Source organism: Carcharodon carcharias, chromosome 8 (genome assembly GCF_017639515.1).
Source record: "Carcharodon carcharias isolate sCarCar2 chromosome 8, sCarCar2.pri, whole genome shotgun sequence".
NCBI classification, from domain to species: domain Eukaryota; kingdom Metazoa; phylum Chordata; class Chondrichthyes; order Lamniformes; family Lamnidae; genus Carcharodon; species Carcharodon carcharias.
The window spans coordinates 57,400,590-57,427,383 of NC_054474.1; the positions used below are offsets into that span (position 1 = coordinate 57,400,590).

General features: G+C 41.8%; 1 protein-coding gene across 1 annotated transcript in view; it reads right to left on the reverse strand.

The window, feature by feature from the left end:
* Positions 1-26,794, reverse strand: part of unc5a (unc-5 netrin receptor A) — a 293,027-nt gene that overhangs the window by 164,738 nt on the left and 101,495 nt on the right. The window contains exons 5-6 of the mRNA XM_041194385.1: positions 23,213-23,380; positions 11,843-12,007 (exon numbers count right to left, since the gene is read on the reverse strand). Coding sequence (XP_041050319.1) covers positions 11,843-12,007; positions 23,213-23,380 — 333 coding nt within the window. The remainder of the gene's footprint in view (positions 1-11,842; positions 12,008-23,212; positions 23,381-26,794) is intronic.

The following is a 26,794-nucleotide window of genomic DNA, read 5'->3' on the forward strand; positions in this document are numbered from 1 at the left end:
GGACTGGTGGCGGCCAGACGCAGATCACCATTCTTAGCCCCTTCGAGCAGGAGGCCCTGGATTTGGAGAGGTGCCATGTGCCCAGGTCCATTGTTGTTGGTGAGGCTGGGATGTCACATCCAGGTATTTATGCCCAACAGTGAGGTCAGCATTGTTTTCCCAACAGCCATAGCACTGCTGAATGTTAATTGATTTAATTTTGCAACATTGCTTATTGAAGGATGAGCGCATAATGATCCGGGGGACAGGGATGCACTTTGTCATTATCTCCACGTTAACTGATCCACTGTCCTTGTTCTTCCTTTCAGCATCAGCGGAGCAGGGCCGGGAGGAGGAGCAGCAGAGGCCCCCTCTCACACCTGAAGGGCCTGAAGTCTCAACAGCGTCAGACCTTTTCTGCGAGGCAGGGACCAATGCAGATACTAGCACCTCGGTGGGAATTCGAACATCAGCTAGTGTCCTGGGGCACAGTGGTGAGGGCACTTCACAGTCGCTGGAGGAGCTGGCATAGACAGAGAGTGCCCATGATGCCAGCAGTTGGAGGACTACAGGGCAGCAGGCATATGCTCAGTCGGTGCCTGATGATGTGCCTCTGGAGTCGTCCGCAACGCAGCAAATGCAGGAAATGCAGCCGGGTCTGCGGGAGCGTCTGGGGGAGATACATGAGGCTATGCTTGGCTTGGTGTCCATGGTGGAGGAGCCCACATGGACTATCGCTGAAGCGCCATGTGTCCTCCACGGAAAGAGTGGTGAATCTCGTGGAGGGGCTCCTCCAGGAGACCCATCAGGGCTTCCTGGGGATGCGCTCGGGTCAGCAAGCCCTCACATTGGCATTGACCTCAGCTGGTCAGTGCCAATGTGGGAGATGGTCTGGGCACCAAGTTTTCAAGCTTGGTGTCCATCCATCCACAGTGAACAGGGAGGTCGGAAGCGACCACACATCAGCGCAGTAGCTGCCTGTCGTCTCTGTGGGCTCCTCTCGGATTGCTCCAGATGAGGGCGATAGCTCCTTCATGCCTCTGCCAGTGACTGTTGCACCTGATGAGGCTGCGATGACAGGGGCAATGCCAGATGTGGAACTGACAGCTCCCTCCCTGGCGGGGTCAGTACAGGCTCCACGGGCCAGAGGATGACCACCAAGGCCATTGAGGCCAACAGGACAGCAGAGTCAGGAGGCTGTCTCAGATGCCACTCCCAATGAGGGAGCAATACAAAGACGTAGCACCCAGAAATGTAAACATAAGGCACATTAGCCACACCACGGGTTTATCATTGGTGCTTTTGTGTTGGCCCGCAATGAGTTGGTGTGATTTTTAACACCTTTGTCATTTTGTTTTCTTAAGTTCCTTTGGTTGTAATATTAAATTCAGACATGTCAGTATGGCTGAGGGTGCCTCTTTTCAGCAGGCGGATGGTTTCCAAAAATGTTATGAGTGATTTGTGGGACATTCAGCTTAGTTAACAAGGCCCTTTGTTAATGTTCCTATCCAGGCAGACTTTGCACTTAGGTATCGGAGTATGGAGCCCGCAGACCAGGCTTGTCCTGGTAGTCCATCTGTGGTGTGCTAGCTGAAAGTTTGTTGGATTAAAGCCTCCCGGGTGTCCCTGCCTCCCTGGAGCATGCCCGCGTCAGCATCTACCCCCTCAGCATTTCCCTTTGCGTGTTCATCCTCAGACTCATTGCTGGACTCATCATGTGCAGCCGCAGCCACTGTGTCGACATCTTCATCGTCCACTGAGTCCCCCCTTTCCAGCGCAAAATTGTGGAGAGTGCAACATGCAACCACTACCAGCAGCACATGATCTGGGGGATACTGGAGTGCACCCCCTGAGTGGTCCAGGCATTGGAAGCACACCTTGAGGAGACCTATGGCTCTCTCCACCTCCGCCCTTGTGGTGCTGTAGCTCCTATTGTATTGCTGCTCAGCCTCTGTTCTTGGATGGCAGAGAGGCATCATGAGCCACCTGCTGAGGGGATAGCTCTGGTCACCTAGAAGCCATCAATCAAGCCGAGCGGGAGCACTGAAGAGCCCTTCACCTGTGAGTGTCTGAGGATGTAGGCGTTGTGGGAGCTGCCTGGGTACTTGGCACAGACTTGTAGAATCAGCATCCTGTGATCACACACTATCTGCACGTTCATGGAGTGGAAGCCCTTCCAGTTGATGAAGACACTGGGCTCACCTGCCGGCACCTTGATGGCCACATGTGTGCAGTTGATTGCAACCTGGACACGGGGGAAGACAGCAATGGCCGTGAAGCCTCTGGCTCGCTGTGTCTGGCTTGCCTGGTCCCAACGGTAGTGGATGAAGGTCAATACACGCCTGAACAGTGCGTCTGTTACCTGCTTGACACAAGTGTGAACAGCTGATTGGGAGACGCCGCAAAGATCAGACCGACCCCTGGAAGGCACCAGAGGCATAGAATTTGAGGGTAGCTGTGACCTTTAGAGCCACTGGCATGGGGTGTCCACCCACACAGTTCGCAGAGATCTCAGACCCTATCATCTGACAGATATAGTTGGCTCTCTCCCTTGAGAGACGGAGCCTCCTTTGGCACTGCACCTCAGACATATTGAGGTAGCTGCTTTGCCACCTGTATAACCTCGCAGCAGGATAGTGGCATCTTCTGCAGCTCCTTCTGCCTTGGATTACCTCTTGGCCTTGCACCCCTTGTGCCTGTGCCTGTCCTCCCAAAGGTGGCTCCGCTGGAGGCTGAATGTGCACTCCTGGCCTCCTCCCTCTTCTAGCCCTCCGTTCCTTCTCAGAGGAGATACCTCCAGTGGACAGTTCAGCTCCTATACCCAGGCTAAGGGAAGGCTTCCTGAAACCTGCAGGCCCAAAAAAGATTCCTCACTGCAGAGTGCTGACCTGAAGGTTGTGAGTCCAGACAAAGCAGCTTTTGAAGTATTGCAGATCACACAGGCAAGTATCAGTAACTTTGAAAAAACAATATTTGACAGAGCACACCCGCTACCCCCGACCCCTCTTATCCCGCCCATGGATATGGTTTATACAAATGTACCCTACTTGCCTGCCCATTGCGCCCATACGCCCACCCAAAGATAGCACGGGCACCAAAAAGTTGCAGTCGATTGGCGCCTCAAGGGCCTTAAGTGGCCTGTTAATTAATGGCGGGCGTGCATCGGATATCATCGCGCGCCTGCCCACTTAAATATTGCCATGGCACGCAGTGATGTTGGGATGCTCGCCCGACATCACCATGCATCATTTTATGTGCAGTCATGAGGGGCCCACTCCCGCAAGTCAACGGGAAAATTTTGGCCTATTTTTCTGACATTGAATTGCAACAGCCATGTCATGTGCACATTCCACATCTTTTCAATATCCCCTTGCAGCTTTGGACACTATTCCATCTAACTTTATACCTAAATCATTGATGGAAGTGGACAGAAGCAGTTCCAGGGCTGAATTCTGTAGGACACTGGTGCTAAATGCCTCCACTCTGTGACATTGTGCTTAACTTCTATTACCTGTTTCGTCTTTACATCTAGTTATTACTCCAATTTTCTACTGTCTGTCCAATTGTATACCCCATAGCCTTTCTAATAGTCTCATGCTTATTATACTGTCGAACACTTTTTGAAATTCCAAGTATAGCAAGTCCACTCCTCTTTCCCCATCCATTTTAACTGTCACCTCCTCTATTAGATTCTGAGATTCATTCTGACTGTTGAGAATTATTAGATATTTAAGAATTAAGATGTTTAAGAACTTCATCTTTAATTAAAGAAACATTTTTTTTCTATTTTTCCGTAGGATGTGGGCGTTGCTGTAAGGTCAGCATTTGTTGCCCATCTATAATTGCCCTGAAACTGAATAGCTTGCTCGGCCATTTCAGGGAGCTGTTAAGAATCACCCACATTGCTGTGGTAAAGATGGCAGACTTCCTTCTCTAAAGGATCATATGGATTTACACAAATGCCACCATCACCTCTTAATAGTTTCCGTACTGCAGGTGTTAAATTGTCTTGTAATTGGCTGAGCTAACTGTCTCCCTTTTTTGAAAATGACTATATATTGACCACTCGCCTGTGCTCCGGTGAGCACCCATGCTCAATAGAAAACTGCAATATAAGGGGGAATTTTAAATCACAACCTACCTGGTGGAAATGGTGTGTGGGTGGGGCATATTGTTCTGCATCCCTGACATGTTCCTGCTCCACCACCATCTTAACCAGCCTGAATTCAGACACAGGAAAGGGCCCTCGTCAGTGTAGTAGGGGCTTAACTTAAAGGATAAAGTCATCTCTAATTAAAGGATCAGAAATACACAGGTTTAACTAACCTTAAGCAGGACCTTAAACCATGAGACACCACCCAGCCTCCAGGAAGCAAAGGTAAATACTCATAAAAAGAGCTTTTCAAAGAGTCCTTGTAGCCACAAAGGCAGCAGTGATTGCCTTGCCCTACAAAGATATATTGGTCACAGGTTTTCATCTGGCTCCTCTCACCTGATCACAGGTCAATCTTTGCCACCACCTAGATTATTTCCAAGGTTCTCCGGCATAGGCATGACCCCTGTAGGTTTTTGACTCTGCCTGCATTTCCCTTCTTGATGTGCCAGCCATCAGTTCAGAAGGGTCTTCACCATGAGACGATGCCCATGACATAGAAGATGGTGTGGAAGTTTTAAGTATCCAGTAGTTATCCACAGCCTGAGCTGAGAGCAGCTTATTGTAGAAAATGTCCATTCATAATTCCTGTTTTCATGCATTAACGTCTTTGGCCAACGTCGATCCCGGTCCATCAATCTACAAAATCTGCCCAAAGAACAAAAATGTTCTAGATGCCACCTCAAATTTCAAGTGCAACAGGAACATTTTCTATACATAAGACTTCAGATGGAATTTTAATTTTAATGGCTTAAACAAAGACTAACATACTACCTTCCACCACTTGTCAGTTCCTACTACTTGTCTGAAGTGCCTTTCACCTACTGAAATACTTCAACAAGGTGCTTCCCACAGTGGCACAATGAGAAGTGGCGTAATTTTTCTTTAGCGTTGAGTGACTGCTACTGGGCTGCAGCCCAACACTCCCCCTGATCTGTTGGAAACCATACTCTAGGAGATTACTGAGCCAAGTGAAATCCTCATCTCTCTGATCTCCCTGCCTTCAAGATGGAATAAATAATTGAACTCAAGTCCTGGATGTCTCAAGCCTGAACACCCTTGAGAGATGCTGTTACTCATGTCACAAACTCCTGCAGGGGATAGTGAGCTGCAATAGTGGACTGCAATCCATAGTGGACTGAGTGCTGATGCATGCTTGAGAACCTCACACCAGGGATATAGTAGATGTAATTATGTTCTTCATTATGTTTGAGAAGCTTCCTGGCACACAGTTCAATGCCTTCCAAGAAGAAGCCAGAAATCAGAAATTCTTCTTTCCTTAAGCACAGCTAGGAAATGAATTGGCCTTCCAGTTAGACCCTCCACAGTGTCTCCCCGTACTCCCTCCTTTTCAAATCACTCAGGACACTGCCCCTTAAACTCTTAATCTACATCACTCAGGATTATGATTTCTGTCCTGGTGTTGGGCAACAAGATACTGGGAATCCTGTGGTGCATAACTTCCCTCCTGACTCCCCAAAGCCTGTCCACTATCTACAAGGTACAGTCAGGAATGTGATGGAATGCTCTCCACTTGCCTGGATGAGTGCAGCTCCAACAACACTCAAGAAGCTCAGCACCATCCTGAACATAGCAGCTACCTTGATTGGAACCACATCCACTAGCTTAAATATTCACTCCCTCCAACATGCACAATAGCAGCATTGTGTCCCATCTCCAAGATGCACTGCAGAAATTTGCCAAGACTCCTCTGGCAGCATCTTCCAAACCAGTGACCTCTACAACCTAGAAGGTCAAGGGCAGCAAATGCATGGGAACACCACCACCTGCAAGCTCCCCTTCAAGTCGCACACCATCTTGCTGTGAAACAACATCGCTGTTTCTTCACTGTCACTGGGTCAAAATTCTGGAACTCCCTCCCTAACAGCAATGTGAGAGTACCTACACCACACAAACTATAGCAGTTCAAGGAGGTAACTCACCTTTACCTCCTCAAGGGCAATTAGGGATGGATGATAAATGCTGGCCTGGCCTTGCCAGCAACGCTGACATTGCTTGAACGTTTTTAAAAAATCTAATGGTGCAACTTCATAAAGTTTTTAATCTTCACTTGATTTGGCACTAACATCCATGCTTTCTGATAGGTCTAGGAAAACAGGGAGAAGAACAAGGATTAGGATGTAGTATCAATGGTAATCATTTAACAGATCCCTTACAGTACTATGCCATACCACGTTCTTGTAGTTAGGAAGTGAGTGAGTGAGTGACTGAAAGTGTATTGCACAAAGGAACAAAAACAGAATTACCTGGAAAAACTCAGCAGGTCTGGCAGCATTAGCAGAGAAGAAAGAAGTTGACGTTTCGAGTCCTCATGACCCTTCAACAGAACTGAGTAAAATTAGGAGAGGGGTGAAATATAAGCTGGTTGGAAACTTGTAAGGAAGATTCCCCCAAACCCTGGGGTCACATCAGGCATTTAGTTTTGGCATCTACAATGGTGAATATTGTGTCTCTTCCCATTATGTCAAAAGCAACCTCTTCCATAGCGATGAGCGTTTGTAGACTGGTAGAATCTCCTCCCGTGCTTGTTTCTTACTCATGTCTCATTTACACTTTCCCTGCAAGAAGGGTGGAAGCAGGAAAATATGTACCCCAGACAAGGGTTTCAAGTATTTTTGTGTATGAGCCAACTGAGTATAGTATGCATGATGACGAGAAAAAGCAGCGTGTGACCAAAGAGTAAAAAATTACTGCAGCAGCTTTTGAGTGTGCGTGTAAAAGTAGAGAGGAGGTGCATTGGAGTCATCCTCACTAACCTGTGAGCAACCATGGAATGCAAAGAAGGAAATGACTGATTATACAAATATAAAGTTAGGGTTCTGTGGGGTTGTGTGGAACAAAGTCTCGTCCAAACTTAGGTGAGACATTAAACTGAGTTGGTACCTGCCTATGTGGCTGTAAATAATCCTATTGTACTACTTGAAGAACTGCAGAGGAGTCATCCTGGCTACCGTTTATCCCTCAAACAGCACAACTAAATCTAGTTACATATCGCATTACTGGTTATAGGAATTTGCTGTGTGCAAATTGACTGTCATTTTTTTTCCAGCCAACAGCTGCTAGCACTAGGGAATTGGCCAGTGAACCTTACTGTACTATGCCATACCAGGTTCTCATAGTTAGGAAGTGAGTGAGTGAGTGAGTGCAGACTCCTTTCTCCAGTGCTACTATTCCAGAATGTCCCTTCATGACACTGTTATATTCCACAAAGCTTTCAAATCCAAAAATTCCAATAACTGCTCATATAACCCACAACCTCTTCTGCCAACAGCTGTTAAGGTCAACATACATGTCTTCAATTTGTTAAAATTGACCTTCTTACTGGTGTACCTTCAAAAAAGGGAATGTCTAATGTTCGATTCATAGAAAAATGGATATCTAGTGAACAAGGCGCGTCATGGAGAATGGAATAGACTAAAAGAATTTGATACCCAAAACACAGGCAACAATTTCTGAAAATAGTTTTAAAAAGCAATTGGCACACAATTATTATAAGTTGTCTTAAGACCTAATTTTAATATTCTTAGCTATTTACTTGATCACTGGCTTTCACCTAACAACCTCAAATTTAGCAAATTTCAAATTTGCTTACATTTAATGAAATGGTTGTTTTCTAACCAAATGTACAACAACTGTTAGCTTTTTCTTCTGTTTGCTTAAATTATTTTATCATCTTAACCAATTTTCTTCCTACTGATGATAGAATTTTCTTCACCAGTTCTCACCATTGCCACCTGCAGGGCTGCCATTTAGGATCAAAGAATTATACAGAAGGAGACTATTTGGCTCATCATGCCTGTGCCAGCTCTATGAAAAAGCTATGCATCAGTCCCACTTCCTCACTCTTTCCCCAAATTTTTCCTTTAAAAATATATATCCACTTCCCCTTTGAAAGTTACTATTGAATAGATTTCCAAGACCCTTAACAGCAGCACATTCCAGATCGCAACAACTCATGGTGTACGAAAAATGTCTCCTTATCTCTGCTCTGATTCTTTTGGTGGAACTTACTTTGAATGGTGAGGATGTCCTCTACACTATAGTGTTATTCTGCATGTCCAACAGGTCAAGGTGATGCGTTCAATGTGGATAGACTCCATCACACCATACAAACAAATGAAACAAGCATAAAAAAAAAGATACCAATTTGCAAGCTGGAATGTCAGGACCATGTGCACAGGATTGACAGACGGCTTGCAGCTGGTTGACAATGCATGCAAGACAGCTGTGATCAGCATGGAGCTTGATTGCCTGAACATTGACGTCGCTTCCCTGCAAGGGACCAGGCTTATTGAAAGCAGATCACTGAAAGGAAAACATTATACGTTCATCTGGCAAGGCAAGAGTTCAGCAGGGTATAGGCTTCACTGTAAGGTGCTCGCTACTCTTGATGATACAACATACCCCCATAATGGTTCAGAATGTGTTCTCTCCATCCATCTCTCAACTCAAACAGGGTCAGTTAACCTCATGAGTATTTATACTCCAGTGCTGTGCTCCACTACGGAGGCTAAAGGCCAGTTCTATGAGGAGCCTGACACTGTTATCAGCAGAATCCCTAAGTCAGAACCTCTTTACCTACTGTGGGATTTCAACACATGGGCATGGGCCATGAGGCGTGACACCCCTGCCTCAGACAGCATGGCCTGGGAAAGATAAATGGGAACAGACAGAGACCTCTTGAACTTTGCTGCCACCACAAGTTTTATGTAACTAACACTTTCTTTCAGAACAAGCCATGCCACAAGGTGTCCTGGCCACATGCATGATCAGGGCATTGGCACCAGCTGGATCTGATCATCACTAGACGTGACTCTCTGAACAGCATTCTCAACGCACATAGCTACCACAGCATTGACTGTAATACAGATCACGCCCTGACGTGCATGAGGATGAGGATGCAATCCTTGAAGCTTTTTCAATCAAAGCCGAAATGCTGTCCACATATCAACGTCAGCCATTCTGCCTACCCAGATCAAAATCAACAGTTCCTTGACTCAACGGAACAGGTGCTCTCGGGCAGTCCCACAACAGGTGCAGAAGCAAAACTGAACATACTTCAAGGTACCATCTATAATACAGCACTTTCGACATATGAGAAGCAGGAGTGGAAAATGTTGACTGATTCAAGGCTAACGTCACTGTGATGGAACCTGTTGTTGAAACCAAGTGATCTGCTTTCATTAATTACAAGGGAAATCTGAATGAGAAAACTCTGAATGTACTAAGAGCTGCTTGAAGTAAAGTTCAACAGACTGCTAGGCAGTGCAGATTACTGTCAGATTGCAGGTTACAACTTTGGCTACAACTTTTGCCTGAATATCCAAATGTCCTTTGACAAAGAGAGTGCTAGGAGGATGTATAAATGAGTCAAAAAGGCATATAATGTCCATTAGCAATGAAAACAGCTCCATTTAAGGCAAAGGAAGGACATGGCTGACTGTAATAAACAGCTGGTGAGATGGGTGGAACACTATAGAAAGCCTGCTTGTCATAGCAGAGCTGGATACTGAACTCACAGTGGAGGAACTTAGCAAAGCTATTGACAAGCTCCACGTTCTGATGCTATACCACCTGAACTCTCAAGCACAGGAAACCACTGCTCTTGCAGCATCAATATGAACTTCTCTGTCTCTACTCAGGAGAGGGAGCATCAACCCAGGACATGCTTGATGCAAAGGTTATGACCCTCAACGAGAATAAGGACGACCACAGTGATTACAACACTTATTGAGGCACCTCGCTGCTGAGCATCATGGGAAAAACATTTGCCTGTTTTGCTCTTGTCAGACTGTAGATCCTTGTTGAACGCATCTATCCGAAACTCCAGTGTGATTTCAGAACTGAAACATTTACAATTAACATGATCTTCTCAGTGCGGCAAGAGAAATGCTGTGAACAAAGAAGATCACTATATATTGCCTTCATTGATCTCACCAAGGCACTCAACCAAATGAGCAGAGGTGGTCTATTTAAGATGCTAGAGAAAACTGGCTGCCTGCCAAAGCTGCTCAATGTGATTTCTTCTTTCCATGACAACATACTGAGTAAGGTCAGCTCTCTTGGGGCAACATTGGAACATTTAGATCTGCAACAGGATTAAACAGGAATGTGCTGAGGCACTGACCTCTTTTTGCTGCTGTCACGTGCCTTCAGGTCATCTACAGAAGGTGTCTACTTGCATACTGGAACTGACAGAAAGCTGTTCAGCATCGGTCACCTGAGATCCAAGACAAAGGTGTGCCAAATCCTCATCAGACAGTTGGTCTTACTTATGATGCTGCACCAGCATTCCATACGAGGAACAGCTTAGTGACAAATGCACAGATTCTCTTATGCCTGCAAAGAGTTTGGTTTGACCATTAGCATCAGGAAGACAAATGTCATGGTCCAGGATGTTGCCGTAGTGCCACCTATCAGCATTGACAACGTGATGCTGGAGGTTGTTAATAGCTCCACATAGCTCCATAATCACCAGCAATTGGTCACTTGATGCTGAAATCAACACGTGCATCACAAAAACTGCAGTTGTTATGTCCAAGCTGTGTAAGAAAGTGTGGAACAACAGCAACCTGACTGAGAACACCAAACTGTGAGTTTGCCAAGCCTGAATCTACAGTGGTGAGACCTCGTCTACCTATGCTAGACAGAAAAAATGGCTGAACAGTTTCCACCTTCGCTGTCTCAGACATGATCTTGTATCTCTTGGCAGGACAAGGTCACCAGGTCAGAGTTCCTGGAGCGTGCTAATTCCATCAGCATGCATTCACTGTTGAACCAATGACGTCTGCACTGGCTCAGCCACGTTCATCGATGGATGATAGCCATATGCCGAAAGACCCTCTGTACAGTGGGCTGGTCATTGGGTCATGACCTCCTGGGCATCCATACATCTATTATAAAGACACCCACAAGCAATGTTTGAAGATGGTGATCATTGACACTGACAACTGGGAGTCAATTGCCGACAGCTGTGACCTCCGGAGGCTGACTGTTTGGAAGAACATTGGAAGATGTGCCTAGAAACAAAAAGCTCAGCTGGCCGAGAAGAAGACCCAGAGAAAACAGAAGCTGGTGAATTGTGCACCCTCTTAGCCCAATGTCTTCACCTGCAGCAAATGCAGTAGAAACTGTCATTTCAGAGTGGGGCTCCTGAGCCACACCAGGTGATGCTTCACATTGAGTTGACCACTGCAGTGCAAACCATCACCTAACAAGGGTGGTAGGCTACCACCGCTATAGTGCTGTTCTGAGTCCTTAATTAGCTTTGGCAAATCCATTCTATTACACCATGTAATTGAATTTTCTGTATTTTTCTATCCTAATTTATTTCCATGTTTAACTGTATTTTGAATATCTTTGTGACTTTCAAAACAGTTTCAAATCAACAAGGTTTCAGTTTAGCATGCTGCTAAGTTGGCATGGTTTAATTTCATTTCTAGTATGATGCTTTTAATCACTATTATGCACACAATGATACATAAAAACACAGGGCTGCCTGCATTGGGAAATTCTTCTTTTTGGTTCTAGATCTATTTTTTCAATAGAATTTAAAGCTTGGTGTGTTGCATTTTTTCCAAATAAGCCAGTGAATAATTGTAAATTATTGAATGATTTTGTGCTTTCTCATACTTCTGTTTGCATGTTTCCTTTTTTCAAGCATATGTCATGTGCTAAAATCATACATACTTTGTGGACATAAACCACTTGTGCAATTTTCTGATTCCAAGAAAAGTCCGTCGCATTCCTTCCCACCATTTCTTGGTGCTGGTTCAGAACACTCTCTATTTCTCCAATGTGTGCACTCTGTCCCACATGTAGACCATTTGCTCCATTCAGTCCAACTTCCATCTACTAAAATATGAAAAGAAAATTATATTGAAGACCAAAATTTTGGAAATGTGGACTTCTCTGAATTCTTCTCTGATAATATCAGTTTCTTATTAAGTAAAAAAAAAATAATCCATACTGCAGTATAGCCTATTCAATAGTAAATGATCATAAATCTATTATAATGCATGTAATGTGATATTGATTTAGGTCAGTTTATATAGAAATAATGGTCATAAATATAGCTCTAAGTCTCAGAGTCATAATGAATCTCATCTGCTTTAGCATGTCCTCACAATAATACAACAACTTGTATTTATATTAAGTCTTTAAGGTAATAAAATGTCCCAACAGCACTATAAACAAAATATGATGCTAAGCCACGTAAGGGAATATTATGGCATATATCTAAAAGCCAATCAAAGAGGTAGGTTTAAGGAGTATCTTAAAGCAAGAGAGAAAGATAGAGAAGTAATAGGGCTGAGGAAGGGAATTCCAGAGCAAAGGGACCAGGCGGCTGAAGCATGGCCATCAATGGTGGAGAAATTAAAATCAAGGATGTTCAAAAAACCAGAATTAGAGGGGCACAACTATCTTGTAGTATTGTGGAGCTGGAGGATATTAGAGAAATAGGGAAGGGTGAGCCTGTGGAGGGATTTGAAAACAAGGATGAGAATTTTAAAATCAAGGCATTGCTCAATCGGCGCCAATGTAGGCCAGTGAGGATGAGGTTGAAAGGTGTGAATTAGGACATGGATAGGAGAGTATTAGGTGATGTCAAGTGTACAGAATTGTAGAATGTAAGAGGCCAGCCAAGAGTTAGAATAGTCAAGTCTAGAAGTAACAAGAACATGAATGAAAGTTTCACCAGCAAATTAACTTAGGTAGGGCAAAGTTGTTGATTACAATGGTGGTCTTGGTGATGACATGGCTATGTGGTTGATAGCTCATCTTGGGGTCAACTATGCCAATAATATTCTTTTATGGTACTATTCCATTATATCTGGTATGGTATTGTCATATAGTTTGGAACCAGAAGTATGATACAAAAGTTTTTGTTTGGGTAAACAAGGGAAACTTACTCTCTGGATGGAGAGTCAATGATGAGGGGGTTATCAACAAAGTGAATGAAATGAGAGGTTAGAGAAAACTTATTTTCGGGAGCATGGATTGTTCTCGCAAGGAGTTGTTGAACCAGAGACATCATCAGCTTTTAAGGGAAACATGTTGAGGGGATCGATTGATCCTCTTCATGTTCAACGATATCTCTGTCACTGAATTCCCCCACTATCAACATCTTGGAAGTTATCATTGACCAGAAACTTCACTGGTCCAGCCATCTAAATACTGTGGCTACAGGTCAGATGTTAGAAATTCTGCAATTATTATTTCACCTCCTGACTTTCCAAAGCCTGTCTACCATCTACAAGGCACAAATCAGGAGCATGATGGAATACTCTCCACTTGTCTGGATGAGTGCAGCTCCAACAACACTCAAAGTAGCTCGACACCATCATGGATAAAGCAGCCCGCTTGATCAGCACTACATCCACCACCTTACCCCTTCATCATTGCTGTTGCATAGTGGCAGCAATGTGTATCATCTACAAGATGCACTGCGGCAACTCGCCAAGCCTTCTTTGACACCACCTTCCAAACCCATGATCTCTACCACTACCTAAAAGTTACCCTCCAAGCCTCACACCATCCTTGACTTGGAACTATACCGCCATTCCTTCACCATCGCCTGGTACTACACCAGTTGTTCCTCTGAAGCTCCCTGTCATAATTGATAAAAAGAACTAAGGGGTTCCTCTCAAAAAATAAGAAAAACATCGTAGCATATGATTAAATCATGACAGTTGTGTAAAAAAAACCTATCTTCAGTGTCGATGTCTCCTATATCGTTCAAGTTGAAGGTTTAGCTCAGTTCTCATTGATCCAAAAGAAGTATTAGTGGAGCTATAAGTGGTTTTCGATTGAGGATAAGTAAATATCAGCTCTTCCTCAGTCACCACAAACAATAAATGCCTTATTGACTTCTTGTGCCTTAACAGGTTGATGCACAATGGGTGTTAATGTTTGGAAGCTAAGGCTTTGTAGCAGCTAATTCCCCACTATAAGCATTTACGTTTACATCACAGTGAAATCTGTCACCTGGGATTTAATTTTTTCTGGAGTAAAACCTTGGCACTGAGCATTGGTTTGCAAATTCACAGTTGTAGGCAGTCTGAAATTGGCTACAATGCTATTTTTCAAGGTTCACTTTCATACATAATAAATAAAACCAATGTTCATTTTTAAAGTTAAAATTATAATTGTGATTTCTGTAAGATTCAAATTCAGTGATACATTTTATCTCATCAAACCTACTACTAGAAATGAAAAAGTGTTGTTAATTTCAAGCTGCATTAATCTTATGTCTCTAATGGAAGAGATCATTTCATTCTTATTCATCCAAATTCATAAGTGGAGTGGTGGAGGTGGAGGGAGGTAAGAATTCCTCTTGTCACAGAGTAATGACATAGTAAATGGGTTCTTGAAGATTTCTTTTATTTTCTCCTCCCAATCTCTATAACACCCCCAGAACAACAACTCTCCTCTAATATTCCTCCTCCTACTCCGGCCTCTTGTGCACCCCACTGTCTTACTCCCACCTTTGGTGGCAGCGCCTCTGGCCATCTAAACTTTAAGCACTGAAATTCACTTCTGAAATCTCTCTGCCACACACTCCTCCTTTAGGACACTCCTTTAAGCCTGTGTCTTCGGTCAAGCTTTAGGTCACCCGCCTTCATGTTTCTTTCTTTGGCTCAGTGTCAATTTTGTCTGATTATTGCTCTCGGATAGTCTACAATATCAAAGCGCTGTACAAATGTTAGACATGGCTAAGTGATCCCACAACCAATAGATCAGATCAAAGTGCTGCAGTCTTGCCTGAATCTAGTCCTGAATGATGGTGGACAATTAAACAATTAACCAGAGGAGGAGGTTCCACTAATATATCCATCCTCAATCATGGTGGAATCCAGCACATCAGTGCAAAAAATAAGGCTGAAGAATTTGCAACCATCTTCAGCCAGGAGTGCCAAGTAGATGATCCATATCAGCCTCCTCCTCGGATACCAGGCTTCAGACAATTTGGTTCACTTCACTTGATATGACGAAATGGATACTGCAAAGGCTATGGACCCTGACAACATTCCAGCAATAGTGCTGAAGATTGTGCTCCAGAACTAGCTGCGTTCCTAGCCAAGCTGTTCCAGTAAAGCTGCAACATTGGCATCTACCCGGCAATGTGAAAAATTGCTCAGGTGTGTTCTGTCCACAAAAGGCAGGACAAATTCAACCTGGCCAATTGCCACCCCATCAGAGTACTCTCCATCATCAGTAAAGTGATGGAAGGTGTCGTCGACAGAACTATCAAGTGGCACCTACTCAGTTATGACCTGCTCACTGATGCTCACTTTGGGTTCCACCAAGGACACTCAGCTCCTGACCTCATTACAGCCTTGGTCCAAACATGGACAAAAGAGTTGAATTCAAGAGATGAGGTGAGGGTGACTGCTCTTGACATTAAGGCAGCGTTTGACTGAGTGTAGCATTAAGGAGACCCAGTAAACTTTAAGTCAATGGGAATTGGGGGAAAGCTCTCCATTGGTTGGAGTCATACCTAGCACAAGGGGAGAAGGTTGTGGTTGTTGGAGGCCAATCATTGCAGTCTCTGGGCATTGCTGCAAGAGTTTCTCAAAATAGTGTTCAAGGCCCAAGCATCTTCAACTGCTTCATCAATGATCTTCCCTCCATCATAACGTCAAAAGCGGGGCTGTTGCTGATGATTGCAGCCTTTAGCACCATTCATGACTCCTCAGACAGTGAAGCAGTCCATGTTCATGTGCAACAAGACCTGGACAACATTCAGGCTTGAGCTGCTAAATGACAAGTAACATTCGCATCACACAAGTGCCAGGCAATGACCATCTCCAACAAGAGAGAATCTAATCATCACTTGACATTCAATGCCATCACCATCACTGAATCTCCCACCATTAGTATCTTGGCAGTTACCAATGATAAGAAACTGAACTGAACCAGTCATATAAATACTGTGGCTACAAGAGAAGGTCAGAGACTGGGAATTCTGTGCTGAGTAGCTCACCTCCTACCTCCCAAAACATTCTATAAGGCATAAGACAGGAGTGTGATGGAATACTCTCCACTTGCCTAGATGAGTGCAGCTCCAACAACACTCAAGAAGCTAGACACCATTGAGGACAAATCAGCCACTTGATTGACACCACATCCACCACCTTAAACATTTGCTCCCTTTATTACTGTCACAGTGTGTACCATATACAAGAGGCTCTGCAGCAACTTGCCAAGGCTCCTTCAACAGCCATGACATCTACCACCTAGAAGGACAAGGGCAACAATCACATGGGAACACCACCACCTCCAAGTTCCCTTCCAAGCCACACACCATCCTAACTTGGAATTATATCGCTACTCCTTCACCGTTGCAGGATCTAAAACCTGGAACTCGTTCCCTAACAGCAACATGGGTGGACCTACAGCAGATGGATGAAATAGTTTAAGAAGGTGACTTACCACTACCTTCTCTAGGACAATTAGGGATGTGTAGCAAACGCTGGGCTTGGCAGTGATGCCCATGTCCCATGCAAAAGAAATTTAAAAGTTGCTACTGTTGATACTTTTACTGAATATCTAAAGTTTAGTGAGAAAGTTCCAAAGTGCTGTACAGCCAATTAATTGTTTTTTGAATTAAAATCACCATTGTGAGCAAGGTCTCACCATCAGCAATGAGATAAATAATCAGTTTTGGAAGTGTTGGTGGAGGGAAGAAGCAAAGAGAAAAATGTTTTTTTGTGTGATCATTAAGTACGCTATGAAATTACTGAGATTTCGAAGGAAATAAAAGCATTCTGTAGAACGTGGTGGTTGAAGATTCACCTGTCAGAATTGTCTGCAGGCACTGGGCCATTGGATAAAATGTGAAAACACAATCTTTATAATTTATTGGGTTCTGATCTTTGTAACTATTGTGTTTCTCCGAATGAATTTTATTGCTATCAGCAACGTGACCCTATAGCCATTACATAATTATTATGGTACTGAACTAGCAACAGAGAGATTAATGATATAATCTTAACAGAACAGATCCACACTCAGCAGGAACACAGGTAGCAGTGGGAAGGCTGTTCTGATTCTTCCCTGGATGTCAAGCTGGAGGCATATGACTCATGCACACCCTCTACCAACCCTTGGTGGGCACTGCAATTCCTAGATTGTCACATGGGGAGGAGCACGTGTTGGATTCAGGGACAGCCATGGAGAATTCCTGTCAGAGGGCAGGAAATTCAAAGATCCGCTCAGCTGGGCATAAATGTTGAGCCTTGGAGGCTTTCCATGAAAAGGCAACTTGTGGAACAGGAATGGGAAATGTGCATGCTTCTGTCAGCATTTCCAGAAGCAATGTGCACCCTTGGGTGGAGATTGAAGGAGTCCATTTCTAGCATATAGCATTTTTCTAGCATCTCGGGTATTTGCGTTGATGAGTTTGCATAGCAAATTATGAAACAAAAATTAATAAATCTGGGCTGGTTCTAGATAAAATGGCTACAAAAATGGCAGCATTGTTTTCTAAATCCAATTAGTTTATTAATATGTTTCATGAAGGGACCTGCCATCCCTCTCTGATCTGGCCTACATAAACGACTGCAGCCCCACATTATACAGCTGACTCTTTAAACCCTCAGGACAACTACAGATGAGTTAAAATATTGTCTTTACAATGTCAGCCATAAACCACAAGCAAATTTTAAAAAATATTCTTAGCAGTATCAAGTGCTGCTAACTGATGTCCTGTGGCTCATAGTTGTGTTAATGGTGCTGAGCTATCTGAAGTATTGTCAAGTCAACAAAATTTAAAGCAGCACTTCTGCTTTGTTTAAAGCTCTTTACAGAGTTCTTGGCATTTGACTTTTCATCCTAACTTCTGAGAATAGATGTAATTAATTTCTGTGGAAGAAGTGGGTAAATTCAAAATGTGTGAAGAAATAAATTGATGTAATCTCCCTCTGTGCTAAAACAGTCTTTGGCAATATACACATTTCAAGACACTAAAATTCTGTTGGTTTGTTAAGGATTAAACCTGATGTGTCTATCTGGGGATCAAAATTTGGAGATTGAGAAATAATCCACCAGTTATATACCCATTAAAATTGTGCCCTAAATTCTATTGGAAGTGAAGGAGGGCATAAGATGTACATATCCTAGCTAAAATGCAATAAAACAAATGATTGGTTTTGGCCTAAATGGCACCATCATTTCTACTCTAAGAGCCACTGATCTAACTAATGCCGCTATAAAACAGGGATAATTAGAAGAAGAACAAAGGAAGGCTGAAGCTGAAACCTTAAGGTTGAATTGTTGTATTTAATTGCACTGCTATAATTTTAACTTGGATTGGTATTTTGTAAAATAGATGACATTTCCCTTTGAGGCTCTTAGTTTCATTTAGAGATTTCTGTAGAGATTTTTATTTGTTTGAGAGATTTCCCAAAGATATAGAGTGTGCCACAGTATGAGTTTCGAATGGGGATCTTTTCACTGGAACAAGAAGAGAAAGAACAGCAAGAAAATGGGGACCAAGCTCCTCAGGCAGCATCGCAACGTGCAGATCGTCCACAAATATTCAGCCACCACTGTGCATAAACACAAAATATCTTATTTGAATACTTGCATGGAGCTCTGAATAAGGAACTGGTAGTTCACTCCAAAAATGCTAGAGAGCTCGGCATGATCCTACAGAGATCTCTAAAGTTCAAGGCAGAAATTACTGTGCCTCAGTAAAATCATTACTGCATTAATTTCTTGGCTGTTGGCTCATTACAAAGGAGAATCAGCTGATTTCAGCCAGATCAGTTGTTTCTTTGTCCTTTCTAGCATCAAACAAGTCATTAATGTCCTGTCTGCTCAGACAGCTCAATCATTCCTATGGCACAAGGGCCATACAAAGTGAGCCATTAATTTTCATTTGACTTGCTGGGTTTCAACTTTGGAGCTAAAGATTGCACTAGTGTAGCCATGTGATTACCTTTTTTTTTAACCCAAGGTCTGAACATCACCAGCCAAACCCTGCATATTACAGATGATGCCTTGCCATCAGGCCTTCCTGTTCCTTGGGGCATAAGCAAAGATTTCTTCAGCAGCCACTCACTCCAGTTGCCACAAGAGGGCACTGGACTCTGCCATAAGTCTGGCCATCTGTTGCATATTTCCAGAGAGGCATTGCAATATCTTTGTATGAGGTTGTGACTCTTATAGTATCCCTCTTTTCCTGCAGGAAATCATCGTCCAAAGGCCTCTCAGCCAAGACTGGACATTTTCCTAGCCTTTGCTCAGGAACATTCTTATGGCTTCCACCTTCTCTACGTGATGTACAGCACCTGCAATGCACTCCTCATCTGAACTATCTCCCCACTGCCCTGACTCCTAAGCCATAGTGATTTTTTCTGGTTTGGTGAATATGAGAGTGGGTGAACAATGGTGTGAGTGAAATTACTGGCTATCCCTGTTGTTGACAGTCTTGCCATCGGGTCAGTTTCAATCTCGGTGTCTTTTCCCTCTTCCAAATCCTGTAGAGAAATCCAATAAGTCCACTAGTCACCGGTTCCTTACTGTTCAGATCATATAAGGGTCTTCCAAAGCATGAGTGAAAATTCCTTTTGATCTTTGAATATTAGTACTTGTTTTGCACAAACCAATTCTTGTGCAGGATCTCTCTTGCCTCCTTTTATAATCTCAGTTGAATTGGATCTCAACGTGTCAAATGCCTCCTCCTGCCGGGTTAACGGACAGATACCTGTTGCTCTTCTTCCTGTATCGATTCCTGTAAATTCCATGTAATTCTACATTACATGAGTGTGAAATCATTGTAATATTCAGCCCCGGACAAGTTTATTTGACAACTCTTCAAAAATTCATATCACTTTGCTAATGGAGTTCTCTTAGTGAAAACAATTCTTCAAAAGGCATATATTCATTGCAGGATTCTTTTGTGACATAATTGTTTTATGCAATTGCTCTGCAGCTCCTTTACTTCATTGCTTTGTATCCTTAACCTTTAGAATTCATATTGGTTTTCAGCATTTAAAATTAAAACGTAGCCTTTTGCGATCACACATACCCTTGCTGAAATTGAGCAATCAGTAAACTGAGGGGCGATCTTGGGGGATAGGGAGTTTCCATTCACATGTGTGTACATCATTCCACATTGTCTTGGCTTCTGTATTGGGAAGTTTCTTGCTACCAAATCCCACTGCTCCACAGTCCCATATATCTAATCTCAATTGGAACACTATGCCAGTGTCTGAGAAGCTTGTTGCTCTTTTCTTTCTTGGCCCTGATAGTTCAGAGCATTCCAGCTTTAAATCCTACATCTTTCACCTCGAGACTATTCCCTCCACATCTACACATATATTCCAAGCCTTCCACGGCACAGCTGCAGCAATTCATCATGCCCTTTCTGAATATTGGAATGAATAATTGGATGACTATCCAGCTCCACCTCTCATTCCTCCTTTAAGGAACTCCTTAAAACTTATCTCCAACTGTCTTATGTGGCTAAATGTCAAATTCTATTTGATAATGCTCCCGTGAAGCATCTTGGGACACTTAAATATGTTAAAGGTGCTAGACAAATACAAGTTGTTGTTGTTCTCTCATCCAGCAATATTAAAATAAGCTATCCTATAATTTTAGTTTTATATTTATACATTTATATTGCGTGAACTTTCACTGTACTTATCCCTGATACTCCAGCCCTGCCTACTGACTGAGAAGCTGGGTTTTCACACTGCCACCCTGTCACCATCTCCTCCAATGTGGATGATCGTGCTTGGGTTCGGCATGTTAACTTCCAAAAAAAAGTTGGCCAATCACATTCATGAGTCACATACAATTGCTCTAGGTCTCTAGCTGTGGGCTCTTCACTTTCTCCGAGGCTTGTACAGTCCCTGCACCAATTACCTCTCCCAGTCCAGTAAACCCCCAAACCTAAGCCTTCATCAAAAAAAAGCCTAGAGAAAAGTGTGCTTGGTGAAATCAATTGACTTTAAAATTTGTTGGTTTCTAAAGTCTACATGAAAGAGCTTGATTCAGTGGGGAGCTAGGGCTTGCATATCACAGGGCATAACGATAAAAGGCTGTTAGAAGTAACACATTAGTAATTACATTTCTTCCTTGTAGGGAAAAATCATTATTGCTATCAGGATTACTTTTCCAGAAAAATGAAGAAAGCATTCATTCACAATTTATGCCCTCAATTACTATTAATAAAAAAGAACCAGTAGGGAATTGCCTGAGGAGATTAAAGATAACATTTCATTAACTTTTGCTTTTTGGCCCATTTACTCTCATTAATGTAGATATATACAGGTAAGCAATGAAATAGCTCAAATATATAAAAATATATATATTATAGCACAGTACATACTATATATTAAATATATATTTAAATTATCAGCAGTATTGCCACAAATCAACTTTTTATTTCTTAAATTGCATTAAAAACAATACATTTCTGGAAACGTACAGCAAGTTAATCAGTACCTGGAAGAGAAAAATGGATTAAAATTTGAAGTGTGACCCTTCTTCAAAATACCAATTCTATCTTCCTATTTAGTGTGCACGTCCAGTATTTTCTGTTTGAATATTGCTGGAAAAATACATTTTGTCGAAGCTTTTTCTCTTGCACTTATCAGGACAATCACAAGAACGCCAATGTCAGGGGAAGCAAAAGCTTTATACTTTATGAGAAAAGAGTGCTGATTGGTTGGTAAGTGATCTCTGATTGGTAGAGCTGTTGCCGTTGACAATTCATCAGTTAATAGTGACTGACAGCTAGCTGCCAAGCATTATTTGAAACTTAAACTAGGCAGTTTGATTCTGATTAGTTAAGGCCTTCAGCCTGTTCATGAGTTTGCATGATATACAGCGCAGAATGATCTGATCAGGGTAGCCATTATCCCACAGGATGTCTTTGATGCACCCTATTTCAACATCAAGCTTGCATTGTAAGCAAATGGTTTGGGCCTTATTTACGAGGTTGCTGATAAGGCCAATTTTATAGCACGTGGAACTGTAAGAGTCCCAATGCGTTTACCCTATGTTCAAATAGTCTAGACATAGGTCTAAGGTCAGTGAATTAACCAATGCAGAAGCAACTTGATCATGCCTTTCTTTTATCATGGCATTGATCAGAAACCTTTCACAGGTATGTGTCTATTGCTTCCTGATATCTTGCTTTCATCATCATCATGTACTGGAAGCTACATATATCAATACACAGGGCCTTGCTCTTTGCAAACGGGAAGAACATGTACACAAATTGTGCCTATTTAAGCTGAACAAAATAAGTGACAGCAATTAGCTGGTTCATTCCTCAGGTCAATGCCTTGCCCAATCAGAGTCAAGTTGCCTGATTTAAATTTCAAACAATGCTTGACAGTTAACTGTCAGTCATCATTAACTGGTGCATTCTCCATAGCAATGCCTCTACCAATCAGAGTCCTCATGTCAACCAATCAGCAGTCTCTTCTCATACAGTATAAAGTTGTTGCATCAGCTGACAGTGGTACTCTTGTGATTGTCCGAATAAGTGCAAAAGGAAAAGCTTCAACAAAATGTCTTTTTTCAGCAATACTCAAGTTTTGTACTATCAAACAGCTATTTATTTTATGTTTTTAATTCAAATCTCCAGCCCTTGTGTTTTCTTCCTTTAATTTCCTCTTACATCAGTGATTTTATATCTTATTAATGTACCTGGACTGTTTCTGGACCTGGCAAACTTTAAGGAGAGGTGTTTGCATTGCAGGGGCCCTGGGCAAAGACTCGGCTGGACCATGATACCAAATATCATTCATTTAACCTGACGTCACAGGCACCTTTGTAATAGATTGTAGGAATAGTTGACAATTAATACTTTTAATTGTTTCCTACTAGTTTTACATAATTTCTATAAAGCTTTCACTATTTTAACTTGTTTATAATGCATCTTGTTCTATTATTATTTTCGATGATTATTTTTCATTTTCTTAGTTCTTATCTATCTTTTCTTTCATCCTATATTGCCTACAAATGTGACCGACAAATGGAGTATGTCATAAAAGTTGTTAAAGGAAGCAGCCTGAGTACAGGTTAATCATTTACCTGGGCACAGGATGGTGCAGGTAGATTTCTGAGTGTTCTGTCCATCACAGAATGATCCACCATTCTGAGGGCTGGGGCTGGTACAGGTGCGTGTCCTTTTCTGCCATCCTTTACCACAGGTAGTGCTACAGGACCACCACTCTGTCCAAGTAGACCAGCCACCATTTACTGTTCAAAAGGGGTAATCATAAATACTACAAGTAACCACTTAAGTAATCAACTAACAATATATAAACTAAGAATTTTCTACTATTTTGGATCAATACCTGCATCATAACAGAATTAAGTGAAAGCATGCAATTTTGTTTATTTGCAGGAAAACACTGTTGACGTGATTTAATAAATACCACTGTGCTCTAGCTCTTTTGAGAATTTTGACCAACAAAGCTTTGGTTGTTCAATTACTTTAGCAGATGCACAGGAAGACAATGTTCATTTTTATGCTTCAACAGGAAACAATTCTATTTTTTGAAGGATATGAAATATTTATGACACAAAACAGCAGTAATCTGTGCACTGTGTACCAAATTAACTTTCTAATATACTTGAAAGAAATTTATTAAACCAATTCACCAGTCACATTCTGTCCAACATATATTTTCTAATTTTTGAAGATCTAATATTTGTTATCTCATGCCCATTGCAGATAGATGTGACAAAGACCAGAAAATTCAAAGTGTAAGAGATAAATTAAAAATAAATGCTGCATGGCCTTATATTTATATCACACCTCACGATATCCTTAGGTTACCCAAAGTGCTTCTCATCCAATGAAATAGCTTTACAAGTATAATCATTATTATTCTGTAATTATAGTGTTATTGACAAAGGCAACAAGTGTTGAAGGCTTTTGCAGAATAATGTGCAAAAAATATGTTTATTAAATTATAGCTTTAGAAGGAACTGAAAACAAGCTTTATATAATGTACCACGAGGTATTTCCTGTTCGATGAATTGTAGCATTATTAATATTCTTCTATTTTAATTGAATCTGGCATAGTATTATGATGTACTAATTTACTAATCCTAATACTCTTATTAATGATGTCTTCAATGTTTTAAGGAATTTTAAGCAAATATTGAAAACATGAAAATATTTTTCTTCTAATGACCCTATTGTATAATTTATCCAATAGGTGGGCAGCATAGAGTAGCTGGGTAACAGAGTTGTGTTACTTTTACTGGTGGGACTATTTTGATATTACTGGCACACTCTATATCTCAGTCATATCAAGGCAAGTACAAAATGAGCACCACCTGCTGAAATATTTGACGCTTTAGTTCATTAATATCATATTGACTGCTAAACAGTATTTGAAAGCCGTTTTCAGGGAGTGAATTAACAGTTTCACAAACACTCAGAGAAAAACATGTTCTATTTGTAAGTAGTAAAATACATTATTCCCCAAAGCTTGAAGCAATAAAAAAAGAACTGTGAGGTAAATAAATACTGACACAGAAGGCCAAGGCGTTTATTTAGTGTTGAAAGACTTAAATGGGAAGTACAAATGAGGCACACAAAAATCTCATCACTTGCTGCTGCTTGATTACCAGACATGTGAATGTGGGATTATAAAAATGAATCAACCATATCCTTTTCTTGTTTATCCATTCATTTAAGTAATTTATACGTGCCATAAAATTTTCTTATTGTATTTGTTAATCTATGCTTCAAGATGTAATGAACTTGGTTAATAAAACTGCCTTGGATACCAGTAAGACTCTTTAGGTTTGTTGTCAGCTGAGGTTCAGTGGGTAGCACTCTCATATCTGAGTCAGAAAGTCCAACTCCAGATAGCAAAATCTAGGTTGACATTCCTAGTGTTGTACTAAGGGAGTGCTACATTGTCAGATATGCCATTTTTCAGATGAAATGTTAAACCAAGAGCCTGTCTGATCCCTTAGGTGGACATAAAACATTCTGTTCAGTTCTGCCTGGTATCCTGGCCAATATTTATCACTCAACGTCACCAAAACAGATTATCTGGTCATTATCACATTGCTGTTTATGGGACCTTGACATGTACAAATAGTCTGCCAATTACTTACATTATAACATTGATTACACTTCAAAAGTAATTCATTGGCTGCAAAACATTATGGAATGTCCTGAGGTCATGAAAAGTGCTATACAAATGCAAGTTTATTCTTTCTTTCTTTCAACAATCACTTCAAGACAATGTCTAGAGTACAGTTATCCTGAAGAATTTGAAATGGAGAGGACAGTTTCTCATACAAATTCAAGCAATTTGAATTTTCAGATTGGACATGTGAATATTTGTCTGCCCTTGTCCCACTCCCACCACTCCACCCCCACATTGGGCAAAGAACCACAAATTCACAGTTTTCCATTCTTTGGTGTCCTGCAATTATTTTGCCCAAGATCTCAGAATATAACACAAACTGATTATTTTTTTTACATGGAAGCCCTTCCTGAAATGTACACTCTCCTGCTGTGGACAAATTTGGAATCAGTCTGTCACTCAGCTTTATTTTTTTTAACAACCTTTTTGTTTCTTGATCAGCTTACAGATCTGATTTTCTTGGAGCATATTTTTTAAAAATCTTCTATAATCGATTTGATGTAGCTGAACTGCTTTGTAAAATTGCGGTCACGTATGATTGGAAGTTACAATCTGTTTCAGCACCCGTTGATGTTGGGGCTTGTGAGAGGGTAACTGCTGATAGCAGGTTTTGCTGGTATATGTGAAATTGTATATAAAAATCTCATGAGGCATAGGCAAAACCACAGTATTCTGCAAAGCAACTCGTCAATATTTTCATGGCCTAGAAAAACTTATAATCCACTGCAATATGGAAAGATTTTCCAATAAGGTATTCATGAAATCTTCCACATCACAAGAAATAGCAAGATCTTTTTCTAGCTAAGCCTGAAGCAATTTTAAATCCTCCACACTGCTTTATTTGGCTGCCTCAGTAAAAACAAACTGATCTTGTAGATTTATGTGGAAAAGGCCATTTGTGTTTTCTATTTTAAGTTTATTCTACCAATTAGCAAGCGATCTTCTGTTTAGCAATTCTTTATCCCATCTAGTCTCTAGGCAAACCTATTTTTCCCAGTTTTTCACATGTTCCGATATCTCTTTTAACAATAAACAGCTGCTGTCATAGTACATTGTCATCAAAATTGACTCAGGTACAAGAGCACAACAAAAGCAGGACTTTATTTAGTATTCAAACTTTTCCTTGCCTTCCTTTTTTGATCATGTCAAAGGCAATAATAGCTACTACCAAAGCTGTCATTGCAAAGGAAGATATTGAAGAAGTTTGGTCGTACTAGTGTTTTTTAGCTGTGCTAGGAAGCGGAATGCCATTAAAGGTTATATAGGGACATTGGAGAAATAATTTCTCAGGACAGATTCAGCAGAGGTTTTAGATTGGTACTTTGCATCTAACCTCATTAAAGAAGACAATGGGCAGAATTTTCTGCCTGTCGGGCGGGCGGGCCCGACCCAATCTCCGGCAGGTGGAGAGCTGATCCCTTCCAGAGAAGCGGGCCCCACCGCCATTTTACGTGGGAGGGCCAATTAAGACCCGCCCAGTGTGATGTTGGCGGGAAGC